Source organism: Mustela erminea, chromosome 9 (assembly GCF_009829155.1).
Source record: "Mustela erminea isolate mMusErm1 chromosome 9, mMusErm1.Pri, whole genome shotgun sequence".
NCBI lineage: Eukaryota > Metazoa > Chordata > Mammalia > Carnivora > Mustelidae > Mustela > Mustela erminea.
Window position 1 is genome coordinate 46,604,733 of NC_045622.1, and position 14,553 is coordinate 46,619,285.

At 38.4% G+C, this 14,553-nt stretch overlaps 1 protein-coding gene across 12 annotated transcripts in view; it reads left to right on the forward strand.

Moving 5' to 3' along the window:
- The window catches only part of DLG2 (discs large MAGUK scaffold protein 2), a 2,075,147-nt gene that overhangs the window by 1,621,549 nt on the left and 439,045 nt on the right, over positions 1–14,553 (forward strand). For 11 of the 12 annotated variants that reach the window (XM_032356653.1, XM_032356654.1, XM_032356656.1 and 8 more), the window contains one exon: positions 10,330–10,485. The exons of the other annotated variant lie outside the window; for it this stretch is intronic. In XM_032356653.1, the coding sequence (XP_032212544.1) occupies positions 10,330–10,485 (156 nt within the window). The remainder of the gene's footprint in view (positions 1–10,329; positions 10,486–14,553) is intronic. 12 annotated transcript variants of the gene reach the window in all.

A 14,553-nucleotide genomic window follows, 5' to 3' on the forward strand; every position in this document is an offset into this window, starting at 1 on the left:
CATGTGTTATTCATTACCACTTCCTAGAAGGCCCTCGTTCACCCCACCCCAACCCTGTGTACAATCCTTACTCTCCACAGCTTTTACTTTCCTGTCTTCTTAGTTTAGGCTCCTTAAGAGAACTAGTTTTTTCGACTCCCACTGTCCCCACAATCCAATATACAATTCCATATTACACTTTTATCCAGCATGATAAAAGAAACCATTTTCCTGTATCATTAGAATTTTTCGTGAATCTTTAATGGCTGGACAAGAAACCATCATGTGACTGTATCTCACATTACACACTTTTTGTCTATTTTTTGGACGTTCTGATTGTTTACTTTTGTTCTTTCTTTTATAACAAACCACGGTGACTTTCTCTCTAATGAAACCCTATGTCCACAATTTTTATTTTCTTACTAGGATTACACACTGGAGGTAGAATTGCTGAACCAAGGGGCAGGATTACTTCTAAAACTTCTGAAATACGTTGCCAGATTGCTTTCTTGGAATGTTGTAAGGAAATTGAACACTCCATAGCACCAGCAATATGAGTTTCTAGCTCACCATATCACAACTAAATTGTGATTTATTGATTTTAAAATCCTTCTTGATTTTTAAACAGGCAAAGGGGAGGCAGATCATTTAATTTGCATTACTTTTATTCCTAGTAGATTAAACATTTATATTTGTGTGTCTATTTGTTGTTTGTGTGTTCTCTTTTGGGATTGAATGATAAATGCCTTTGTCTATTTTCTATTGAAAATTTATGGTTTATCTTATAGAGTTGTAGAGCATCTTAAAAATATTAATAGATGTATTTGAAAAGATGCTTTACCAACTTATGGCTTATGACTTTTTTTACTCTAGCAAAAGTATGACTTTTATTACTTTCAATTGTCATGTAGTCAAATCTCTCATCTTTTATATGACTTCTTTCATTTATTTTATATATAATTTTTTTTTTCCAAGGTACTTCAGTGGCTCATTCAGTTAAGTGTCTGACCCTTGGTCTCAGCTCAGGTCTTGATATCAGGGTCATGAGTTCACGCCTCATATTGGGCTCCCAACTGGGCATAGAGCCTAGTTAAAAAAAAAAAAAAAAAAAAAATTCTTCTCCATCAGGATGCTAACTGCTTATTAACCTACTTTTTTGGTAGATTTACATTTTATCCTAGGAGTTCAACTAAAAAGAAAAAAAAAACCTTTAGATTTATAAAAATAAAAGAATTTAAACACTGTGATAGGGCATAGTAAACCTTGCTCAAATAATTCACATGTCAAAAACCTTGGTCTAGCCATTATTTTTGGGCTTGTGCATTTTGGACAGTATTTATTTCAACATCTTTCAGAATGCCATAAAAATACTACTGTAACTGGACACACTTACCCAATACCAAGGTACGGTGATTCTGGTCCTTTTTGGAATTACTTCTATTGTAGACACTGTTGTCAGGGTCATTGACTTTCAACTTCTAATTTAAAAAAAAAAATATTGCAGGAACCATTTATAATCCACAGTCATGGGAGACTAATTTTATTGAAACTCAAACATTCTTCTGAAAAAATAAAGCACCTTAATAAATTGAAAAGTTTCAAAATGACTTTAAATGGTATAGCTTGTAGACAGCCATTTCTCTCCTCAATAAACAAACATAGTAAAATATAACTGAGAATGGTGCTTATACAGAGAAAATCGTGAATTGACCCTACTTTAATAAGTATTTAGATCATGGTACATAGACTATTGCTAATAACAAATTACTTATGGCCCAACAATTTGATATGGCACCACAGCTGTGAGTCATAGAGGAAAGCAAATGATTATGAAGGTGCAGGCACAAATTAGGAGTTTGAGTTGGAGCTATGTTGTTAGAGACAATGAAAATAATTGAGAGGTTCATACAAAGGGAGCATCAGCCCCGAGGGCTATGGTAGATGACCAATTATCTTTTCCATATCAGAAGCAAAAGTGAGTCTTTAAAAAGCAACATTATGCAGTGCCTTTGGTGATACTGAAAACCACAGCTTGTTACTTCCTTTGTTCTCTCTTGTGCAGAATCCACGTGACATTAACGGGCTAATACATGAACTGCCTGATGGGGAGCGGTATTCTCAGGGGCTAGGAAGCCCTGTGAGCACAAGTGCCTGAAAGTGATAAACAAGATAAAAAAAAACAAAACAAACAAACAAAAAAAACAGAGTAAGGTGGATAACTGAACATAATTTAAAAATACATAAATAAAAACAGAGTGAGGTGGTGAGGTGGCTCAGTCAGTTAAGCATCCCGTTCTTGATTTTGGCTTAGGTCATGATCTCAGGATGGTGAGATGGAGCCACACACTGGGTATGGAGCCTGCTGAAGATTCTCTGTCTCCCTTCCCGTCTACCTTCCCACCCCCCCAAAAAAAGATGAAAAAAAGAGTAAAATGGTGGTTACCAAGAGATGGTGGGGGTGGATAGGATAAGAGTGGTAGTATTTAAGGGTACAAACTTGTAATGAGTAGTAAATAAGTGGTAGAGATCTGATGCTCAGTATAATGGATAGAGACAGTAATACTGTACAAAAATTATGTAATGTAAATATCAGCACATCAGTAGTCATATTATAATACATAAATGTATCACAGTAATGGACTGCATACCTTGGACTTTTACACAATGGTTGCATGTCAAATTTATTTTAAAAGAAAAGAAAAGGAAAGATTGACTGCTGTTTGGTAAATTCACGGTGCATCCCATGCACTGAGCTACGTGATTTATGTTCCTCTCAGGCTGACCTTACTGTGCCCACTTTACAGATGAGAATGTCAGGTTTCAGGGAAGTTGAGAAACCACAGACCACACAGAGTAAAATTTAGAAGAGCCAGAGTCAAACCTAGCTCTGCTTCTTTGCACTTACCATACTGCTCTGTAATAGTTTACCTCTGTGTATAATTTTATAGCTTAACAACTTTGTTGCTATGTAGAGAAGGCTTTTTAATATCATTACAAGAAAGAAGCCACATTTTAGAAAAGCAAGTACAGTGCAAGTAGGCCTCTAATGAAAGGTGGAATCCTGATGGTGCTTAGAATGAGGGAGATGGATGAGCGCTCACACATCACCTAGACCAAGTCATTTGCCACATCTCTCTGTGTTGTACTTTGAGTTCTTACAGCACCTTCACCAAAGGGCTGACACTTTTCTGCTCAATGCTCAATGTAAGAGAAGTCTGCTTCTTCTTTCATCCTTCCTGTTATAATGCCGGGTTCACCTGTTACTCCACATAGTTCACAGCTGGTCCTATATTCTCTTTTCTTCAAAACCATTACTTTTAGGCTCCCCGGAATTCTGCCCTTAAGACCTATTAGCCCAGGCCTAGAATTCAACCCTTTTTGCTTACTTCTCTACATCCTTGGTCCCAAAACACTGCATTATGTGTAAAGGGGAACATGAGACACTCTCGTAAGGTTAAAAAACAAAACCTTTTCCTCCAAATTATGCCAAGCAGTATACCAGATGCTTTGGTTCTGTGTCCTGCATGGGGCTGGATGCTACCTTCAGAGTGTGCAGGGGAGGCTGCAGCAGGGGGAAGCCGGGAAGACCTGAGCAGTTTGCAGATTCATCCACATCATTCCTTATGACAGATTTATGGCCAAAAGCATACAAATATATAACTCAAATCCTTCCCTTCTGTAATTTTAGACTCTTCCTTTTAATTCTAGCTCAGGGAGAAGGAATAAAAAATACTGGCCCCTTTCCCTACCCCCATAGCTTTGTTTCTTTCCTATGACAGTATTTCACTCATATATTCTTGCATATTGCAGGAAAGCAATATAGAAACAAAGATAAATGAGATTTGGGCCTGATCCTCTGAGAGCTAATAATCCGAGAAGGAAGGAGGCCGGTGCACCAAAAATGACAGTATAATGAGGTGAGGGTCCTGCCTGATTCAGCCTTTGGGCTTTGATAAAAGCAGTCCCTTTTATGGAGAATGGAGAACTCAATAGGGTGTGAGTCACTCTTGCTACTTCTAAGGGAATGAAGTCCTATCCATTTGACCTGTCTTCAGGTGCCACACGGATGAGTACTAACAATGACTGTCACCCCTACATTAAATATTTTTTGTCTCTGGTACAGACAGGACAAGGACTAGGATGAGGCAAGTGAAGTACCACGTCAGACGCAAAATTTAAGGGGGCACCAAAAAACTCTGCAATTAAGATAATATTTTAATGCAGTGTTGTAGAAGATAATACAAAAGAACCCATAATAAATAAAAGACAGGATCAGTTAGGCATTGGTCTCAGGGACTATGGAATTACATAGGGGTCCAAGTTTTATCTTTTGTCTTTGAGTGGCACAATTTAGTTGAGGGGATCTAAAAACGATAGTAAAAACAAGAAGAGTGTCTGTTTTATTTTCACTCATTTGATTGTAAGCAAGCGGTGTGACCTAAGCTCCAGGGAAGGAGTACTGTGGGAGGTGGTAGTTGATTTTCATTATGCATCTGATGTCATATGGGAGCCAGGAGAGAAATTTAATAGCATGAGCCCTAATAAGTCCCTTAAAGAGGGAACACAGACTGTTTTCTGGATTCAAGGAATCTCTAGACACTTTAGCAACAAAATCTGGGAAGCTTCGTTCTGAAACTTGGGAAGTTTCACTCTAATTAGTAGACACAGCCACAGCTACCCTGTACATGCCCGTGTCCTTCCCTCATGCTAAAAGCTGACCATTTCTTTTTCTGCTCCTTGATTCATATTCCGGAGCCGAATCCAAATGGCCTATGTTTCCCCCCGCCCCCTCTTCCCAGCCATACTCTACAGGTCCTACAGGTCACGGTTGCAGAATCAGAGTCCCAATCCTGGTTTAAGCAGCTTTGGCTGAGTAGGGAACTGAACTGGGTGGGAGTCCATGGGACAAATGGGAAGAGGCAGTTGCAGACGGGGTGGTTTTCCTTAGGAGAGGGTTGGACGAAGCACCTCGCTCTACACTATCTTTGCAGATTAGCGACTGAAAATGCCAAGGAAGCTGAACAAATAGCAAGTGCTAATGGAGTTCAGAGAAGAGGGGTCACAGAGGGCCAGGGTGTGCTAATTATATGCTATAAGAGCCTGCAATTATAAACCCATAGATATGCAAATAAATGCTGATGGCTGAACACTAGAGACTACAAAGCCATTTATCTATGGCCCCTGATAAGTGGGCAGCAAAATAAATGGTTTGTTTATAAATTCACTTAGAGATTACACTCATATCTCTAACTCTTTCCCCCTCTTTCTGGGGGCATTTATAGAAAGAGGAGAGACAGGAGGTACCACAGACTGGATTTCCATATTCATTACCTCCCGACCTGGGCGACTCTGGAGGTTTATAATGGGGTAAACAGGCTCTTTCGGTTTGTGACTGGCTGATTCACACTGCCTAAAGTCATTTCCCTGTGGCACTTCTTTACTGAATAAATGGGAAGTGATGGTAGCATCTGTTCCTGCCACCCAGATCCCAGTGACAGCTCATAAATTGGCATTTCTTGTCTGTCTGGCGGAGAGGTCACAGAGAATGTCACTGCAGAGAAATACTAAGAACGGTGACTGCTGGCATTAGGACTTCTGGAACTCAGGCCTGAGCTGTGTCTGTGCCCTGAGCTGGTGACTCTCACAGGAACCACGGGCAGGCTTGCAGGTGCAGGAAACCTGGCCCTCTAGAGGGGGTGAGCCGTGCACGCGAAGTACCTAAAGACAGTAATTTCTCACAACATTGAGGTTTCCTTCTGGATAATCTATGGTAATTAATGATGTCCTAAAATTCTAAATGGAGTTAGAGGATTCAGCATAACTTAGGGCTTCCTTGAAAGAGCCAGAAATTTTCTTTCATTGCTCTCAGTGGAGAATAGTTTAAAAAAAAAAAAATCCATTTATTCCAAGAAACATTTCTCAAGTACGTTCTATATGCTATTTCCTGTGCTCAGACTGTAGCTTGTTGTAGTACTGACTGGATATTGTACTGTGGCCTATATAGTACATTATACACAATAGAATCCTAGGAACTTAGTGAATCTAGCAGGCAGAAATAGTCAAATATAACTCCATTTTTATACTACTTGGAAGGACACTCTCACCGATCTTTTTAATTTAGTTGTTTGGTTGCAAGAGGACATTGTGAATCTTACAAGAAGGCTCTTTCAGGTGTTTTGTTATGTTTTGGTGTTTTTCATCTACCCATCTTCTCAAATAGCAAGTGTTTTCACAATTAAGCTGGATTTGAAATGTCCACTCAGTAGTCAGTGACTGCACAAAATGACTTGTAAATAAATTCAGGGTGAAAGTCCGAGCGATAGGTATAAATGAGTCTGCAGCTGTAATAATTGTATCTCTGCTTTGATCAGACTTTGAATCATGAGTAATTAAGCCAAGGCAAGGAATCCATCCACCATGTAAAAATTTGGAAGTGACCGTAGGCAAAGATACAAGGTCCTTCATCTAAATTTCAAGTTATCTAAGCTTGCCTCCAACACCAAATCTTACTAAAACAAGTGAGTCATGAAGTCATGAACTAATATGTCCACAAAATGATTCCAAAAGGATAGAAGTAAAGGTCTTAAGAGTTCAACACTGAACAATGTACAGGGCCGAGTTTTTATTATCTTGAATTTATTGTAGTGTTCAGAGAAAGTTTTTTCCTCTTCATTTTGCTGAGTGCAACCCAAGTAGGATCTTTTTCCTTAATATATGTATTAGCCAGATCTGATTCTGATAATTTGTTTCAAAATACAGATCTACTGAGGTAAAAAGACTAGGAGAAAATTGGTAACATCATTTTCTTGGTCTGCCAAATCAATAGCAGCCTGAGAAAATTAAATCAGCCCTACAAGGCAGAAGGCACAATGTTAACTGAAATGACATCATCATGAGAATATTTTATGACCTCAAAGAAGTCATCAATTCCTTTATTCTTAAGCCCTGTGTTGGCAGTTTAAATCAGTTACCATTTTATATATATAATATTTTTTAATAAAGATGCAGTGAGTTCTCTAAACAGTCTCTCAATAAAACCAGAGAATAGCATTCTTTCTATTTTTCTGTGTATACAAAAGGTGTCAGATGGACTTCTTTTTTTTCTTTAAAGATTTTATTTATTTGTTTAACAGAGAGAGAGAGAGATCACAAGTAGGCAGAGAGGCAGGCAGAGAGAGAGGAGGGAAGCAGGCTCCCCGCTGAGCAGAGAGCCCGATCCGGGGCTCGATCCCAGGACCCTGAGATCATGACCTGAGCCGAAGGCAGAGGCTTAACCTACTGAGCCACCCAGGTGCCCCTGTCAGATGGACTTCTAACATAATTCAATATATTAGCCCCTTTTGGTAAACCCTATCTATAGTTATTTCTTTGTATTCTGTTATCAATCTTACGTTTTGTGGGTATCTGTTAAAATTAAGTCCCATTTAAAACAAAAAAAAAAATGACACTAGCATAAACATACTTTATCTCTCATAAAAGAAATACAGAGGCAGAAAGTCTGAAAGTGGAATAGTGTACTTCCTTATCATCTGTGACACAATGACCATTATGCTCCCCTCTCTGTATTCTTTTTATTCTCAAATTTGCTTCATGGTCCAAGATGACTATTGAAGCTCCAACCCTTATATCCACGTTCCAGGTAAGCAAAGGGAAGAGATGGGAAAGAGCAAAATCACAGGGGTCCTAGCCAAGTCAGCTCCCCGTTAAGCAGCTATCAGAGAAGTCCCACATAATCTTGTGCTCCAATTACATTGGGCTTAACATTTTCAGTGGACCACATCTACCTACAAGGGAGACTGAGAAATAGTTTTTCTATAGGAAAAGTGACTAGGGGAAAGCTGGCTTACTCTTTTTTTTTTTTTTAAGACTTTATTTATTTATTTGACAGAGAGAGATTACAAGTAGGTAGAGAGGTAGGCAGAGAAAGAAGTGGAAGCAGGCTCCCCGCTGAGCAGAGAGCCCAACGCAGGGCTCCATCCCAGGACCCTGAGAACATGACCTGAGCCAAAGGCAGAGGCTTAACCCACTGAGCCACCCAGGTGCTCCCTGGCTTACTCTTAATAAGAAAAAACTAAATGGATGTTTGGGACTTAGTCAAGTCGTGTCTGCCACAGCAGCTCAATCATAGAGCCAAAAATGTATAATATCAGGTCCTCTTGTGATCACTTATGCAGAAAAATCCCCGCAGGGTTGGTACATTCCTCCTCATAGCTTATTTAACTGATAGTTATGTATCTCATTAATACAAAGCCCTTTTCAAGATGAGTTTTTTTGTGGATAAGCCCATTTTCAGTACAGACAGAACTGTGATCTCCCAAGCCAATTTTCTTTATCAGACTGGCATCATGGATCTTTGTGTCTACAGAACCATAGAAATACACATAAATCTTCCTAAACCTGAGTATATTAACAAAGCAAAAACGGACTCCTCCCACAAAAAGGTCAAGAACAGTATCAAATCTGACCATTTGAAAAGATGTATTTCAGTAGATAACTGAAAGCATCTTTCCTTTTACATCACTTCACAGAGTGTGAATTACTTATAAAAACTGATAAAAAGCACTTTTTAAAAGTAATCTTACAGCTGCCTTTTTAAATGTTTGTCATGAATTTTGTGTACTCTATAAAATTGATAAACAGAAATTGACCAACTTACTCGGTTTTTCTGGAAACGGAGCATTTGTCGGAACAAGAATATATGCTAGCTTCCATAAAGTGAGGGGGGGAATGGCTATTTCATTAAGGAAACCTTAAAAATCTCCTTGTCAATGTTATTTTATTAGCTATTGGGATAGGATAAGCCAACTCCATTACAAAGCACCTCATCTTACCACTGAGATAGTTTTTTGAATGACAAAATAAGCCTCTGGATTCCTCCTATCCACTCCTCAGCCCCTCTACTGTGTTGTTGAAAACAAACAGATCCAGGAAGGCATCCCTTGCTATGTTGTGGAAGGCTTTGTCTTAGGGAAGATAATAATTCTCTAGATAGTGTGTCTAAGCCCCGACTGGCCCACAATAATACTATAAATTAGGTAAAGTTCATTTTTAATGCTTTGATTATCCTCTTTTCTCCCCTGCTCTGTTTAAGAAGCATTGACTGAGCAACTATAAGACACTAGGGACCCCTTTGGGAGCTATAGAAACACGAACTATGCCCTCACTAAGTTCACCACCTGTACTTCCTGTACCTTTGATCAGGGATATGGTGGCCACCACTTGCTGCCTCTGATGTCTCATGGACCCAAGGGGCACTCACACCTGGATCTGGCCTTGTGGACATTGCCCTATTTGCTGACCTGCTCCTTGCCTTCCCACCCAGACTGCCAGATAGTTCTTGCATTTGAATTTGGATCTGTCAATTCTTAACCTTTCCTGCAAGATACTGGTAGCAGTTTCAGACCATATGTTAAAAGAGTGGGGTACAGAGTTGTGAGATTTTTTTTTTTTTTTTAATAACCAAGGACTTTGTAATATATGCACATTTGGCAAAAGCTAGGGCTGAAATGTACCTGATCTTACTTCCCATGTTTGTAACAACAGAAAGATACTGCTATTTTAGGTAATGTTTTAGTATCTCTCAATTAATTCATTTAGTAGAAATTTTACTAAAGTGATTATCCTCTCAGTAGAAGACTCTCTGTAACTAATTGTTGGGAGGGGCAATTTATGTATAAATCACTGAGATCATATAAGCAATTAGACTTCTCGGTAAGTCCAACACCCCCCAAAAATTGCTACATGAATGTGTGAAGTTTTGTCAATTTATTCATGCATATGTGAATACAACAAATATTTATGGAGTGTGGACTGACTCTACTCTAAATAGTTAACAAAATAAATGTAGTTTTTGTCCTCATAAAATTTATGGTGTAGTGAGAGTAATAATTATAAATTAAACAAAACAAGATTATTTCATGTTCAATAAAAATAGGAAGTATGGACAGGGTGATGTGAAAAATAACAGGATGTCCTGGCTAATGGGGTCAGGAAAGTCTCTATGAAGTTTATACTTAAGGTGACACTAAAGTTTACAAAGGAGCCATGTTGGAGGATCCCACAGTTTGACACCTCAGACAACGTTATCCAAAAAAGGTTTGGCCTTTATAAAGCTGACTAGGACTCCACTGAGGGATCAGGCCTCTGAATTTTCATCATGCCTGATGTCAGCTGAAAGTTCTCATTTCTACCCAGAGATGGTGTTTCTTAAAAAGACACTTTCTTCAAGCCTAACAAAGCCCAAGGCATTGTTTTGGGCGTTTACTGGTGCATACGATGAAATGCAGCTGGTTGCCCAGTTGGGTGTGTTTGCTAACCGTGCATCTCTCTCTCTTCCTCTTGTGTCACCAGGCCTCCGGAACCCGTTTACAGCACTGTGAACAAACTGTGTGATAAGCCTGCTTCTCCCAGGCACTATTCCCCTGTTGAGTGTGACAAAAGCTTCCTTCTCTCAGCTCCCTACCCCCACTACCACCTAGGCCTGCTCCCTGACTCTGAGATGACCAGGTACTGCATGCGCTTCCTCACTTCATCTTCTCGAATTGCATGTGCTTCCACAAGGATGAATGGGTAGAACCCACCTCTGCTCATGTCTCTGGAGCTTGACATCTTCCTCCGTGGAGAGATGTTCTGCTTCTTTGGTGCGATGGGAGGAATTAAGAACATTGCCTTCTTTTTTCTTTTTAGTGTGATCACAGAGCACTCGGACATGATCACATGATTTTCCAAATGTTCTTGGTTCCCATGCATTTTTAATAAGGTATTAATTATATTTTTCCAGAAGAATTAATTTTGGAATTTAATTAGCACTATTTCCCTCGTACAGAAGGATAAAAGAGCATGTACTTAGTACATTTTTGAATAATATTTAATAATCACTTACTATTCTCCAGGCATAACATACTCTAAGAAGTAGGTACTATTATTCCCATTCAATATTTTAATGAAAATATTACCACTACTTAGTTGACTCCCTAAGGTATTAAACAACTTGCCCAAAACTACAGAATTAGCTGGTTCTATCAACCACAAGAATTTTAACCTTTATAGTATGCCGTCCTGGTAGGTTTTTACCATGTTCTCTTTATTTAGTTACTCCCATTTTATATAAGAAAACAAGGGCTCAAAGAAGTTAAGGCATTGCCTTCCGTACGGTATTGCCAATAAATGCCGAGTTCAGATTTGACTTGGAACTCTCCACAACTTTCCACAACTCTCTAAACAAATCATTGTAAGGCTAAAGGTTGAATATAATTCTGCACTAGTATTTTAAAGTATATGTATGTTAAATAATACAATCTCATCTTTATGCAATAGCAAAAGTCACAGAGAGAGGAGAGTAATAAAAGGACAATCTAGTGTTCTATAAAGGTAGTTCCAGTTTTTTTTTAAATCAGGAGATCTCAATCATGATGTTCTACATATGATGAATGAGGTATTTGTCGGGTTATGTTTTCAGATAGAATACCTTCATATGTTTTCATAATACTGTTAAGATCAAGAAAATGCAGACTTAAAAATGATTCAAAATGAAAATGGATGTATCAAGAGGGTTTCCTTAGGACATCATCTCTGTTTTTCTTTTCTATTTTCAAAGAAAAAGTTAAAAGTCAAGTATTGGCCTTTCTAGAGGAGTTAAATAGCAAATTTTAATTATACATAACATTTCTAGAAATATATGAGAAAACATATTTTTGGCCATGTAATCAGCTGGGGCATTTTCACTAATTGCAACAATTAAAGCCTAATAGCATTTTAGAATGCTTCATAAATATTAATTAAATTTTCTCTTATTTTGAACAAATCTTAAAAACCTGTTCTTGATACAGCAGATTATTCCATTTTGAAGCTAAGAAGGCAAAGTTACCGTAGTCATAGGGAAGCAGAAGGTGCACACACACCTACAATAATGACTTCCTGGTATTCAGACATCTATAATTAGCTATGCACAGTCAGCTAGCACTTACTGAGCTCTCCTCTGTGCCAGGCATTTTGTTAAGTAGTGCTTATGAATTGTATTTTCTAACCCTAACAGTTGCCTCATGAAGTAGATGTTATCAATATCCTCCTTTTACAAGTAAGGAAATAGAGGGCTTGAAGTTACCTGACATGCCCCAGATCATCCCCTAACAAGTAGCAGGGCTGGGATTCAAACCCAGGGGACCATTAGCACCTGCATCAGCCTAGGCATGATGGCAGAGATGTCTTTGCTTGCTGGAAAAATTCTCCACCCATTTCATGTTTTCTCTCCTTTCTCTATTCTTATCCTACCTTCCCATCTCCCTTCTGGCTCAGTATCAATAACCCATGTTCTTTTTTTGATGAACCTGCGGTCACATTCCTTGCATCTGACTGGAGATTTTGATGCATCACTCTCTTAAAACTCACTGATAAGCAGGTGGTAGACTCTACCTATTGTGTGGATCTACCAGATACAATTCTTCTGCAGTTTACTTTCTGTAATTTGTATTATGAAGACCATGGAGTTTCTTTTTTGTTGTTGTTGTTGTTTTTCCCAAATTTATTTTTATATATATATATAATGTTGACTATGTCTCTTTCAAATTATATACCTTCAGCAATCCTGATATGCCCCACTCTCCAACCCTCACCCTCCATCACCCCATTGGGAATTCAGTTTTCTAGTCTAATTCTGTCCCCTCCTTTTCCCCTTTCTCTTTTTTTCCCTATTTTATCCCCCATTTCAAAAAAAAGTCACATATACACATATAAATTCACAAATATATATACCCATTTTAGTGACATTATCACCAATACACTGATACTGAAATTCTTGATTTCACCCCATTTTCTCCCCTTCCCTACTTTCCCAACTCATTAAATGGCAATTCATATACTTCATTGCTGAAGCCAAAACTTGAGGATCATGCCCAACACCTGTTCTCCCTCACACCCATCCTTCAGTCTATCTTCAAGTCCTATAGATTCTACTTCCAGAATGTGTCTCCAATCTATTCATTCCCCTCTACTTCTCTTTCTAGCACTTGAACCCAAGCCTCCATTATCTCCCACCTACACTAGCCTCCTAATTGGTCTCACCACTTCCATTGCTGTCCTCCTGATTTCTTCTCAGTGCAAACAAGGCGATCTGTTAAAAATACAGATCACATCTCTTTCTCTTCTTTTGTATTAGTATAAAATGCAAAGTCACTAAGATAGCATCCAAGCTATGCATGACCCAGCCCCTGCCTGCCCCTTAAACACCTCATTTCACTCCTCCTGTTGCTGATCACACTATCCACATTCACAAAATGCACTAAATCTCGACCTATTTCAAATGCTTCACACATGCTCTTTCCCCAAACTGAAAAGCTCTTACTACACTTTGCCTGGTTCACTTCTGGTCATCTTAGATGGAAGCTTAAGTTGCACTTCCTCAGAGAAGCTCCCTGAAAGAAAATCTGTTCCCCTATTATATCATGTCTCTCTGTCTCTCTCTCTCTTTTTTTCCATAAGACTCAAGCAATTTATAATTATATATTTATTTATATGATTTTTAAAATCAAACTCCCGTCTCACACTGAATGCTGTAAGCTTACCAGGTACCCTTGGTAAGACCCAGGTCTGTGCACTGCTAAACCCCTGACACTTAGCATAGTGTCTGGCACAACAGCAGCTCCGAATTCTTGAGTGACAAAATCAACATGGAAGTAAGATCTGCAGACAAGCAGACAGATCTGTGTTCAGGAACATGTGATGGCTAAAGCTGTGCTTTATTCATATCTTACGGGTACATGAAACAACCCCAGGAGTGAATGAATCTATGCATTGAAACCAAGAGCAGCAGACTAGAGCTCACTTTGTGTACTGTAATTTTACCTTGAATTATTTCAGTGTTCAGTACGTTATCATTGCATTAGGTAACTGTCCATTCTTCATGAAAATGGAGTAAATCCTTTCAGAGATTATTTACTTCCCGCAAAATACCACTCTGATCAGATGTTTCTTGAAATGCCACCATTAGATAATTAAAGGGAAAAGTTCAAGGGTTCTTAGTTCCATTTATGACACCATCACTTGCTTTACCCACTGTGACCTTAAGTAATCTGTAGAACCTCAGAGGTACCTGAAAACACAGAATTAGATGGACAAACCCTTATTCAACTCTATAATGAGGAGGAACTCAAGCCACTGTTTTCATGAGTGTAATGCTTACTTCTCCTTACAATAAAATAAAAGTCCTGGGGGTCTTCTGCCCTCAAAATGATATTACTGGAATATATCTTTCATTTCATCCAACCAAGATTTATCAAGCACTAACAAAATGCAAGGAACCGTACTGGGAGACTTTTTACAAAGGAGGTATAAACTGAAAAAGCCAATCAAAAGTGTTGAAAAAAATGCCTCACCTTTAAGTTGCCGTATGTGATTATATATATTATATAATACATATGATATTTTATATATAAGTAATGTATATGTGTATATACACATATACACAATATATGTATATATACACATATATACATATATATGTGTATATATATACACATATATATACACATATATATATGTGTGTGTGTATGTGTATATATTTATCTATTAATTTAGTTT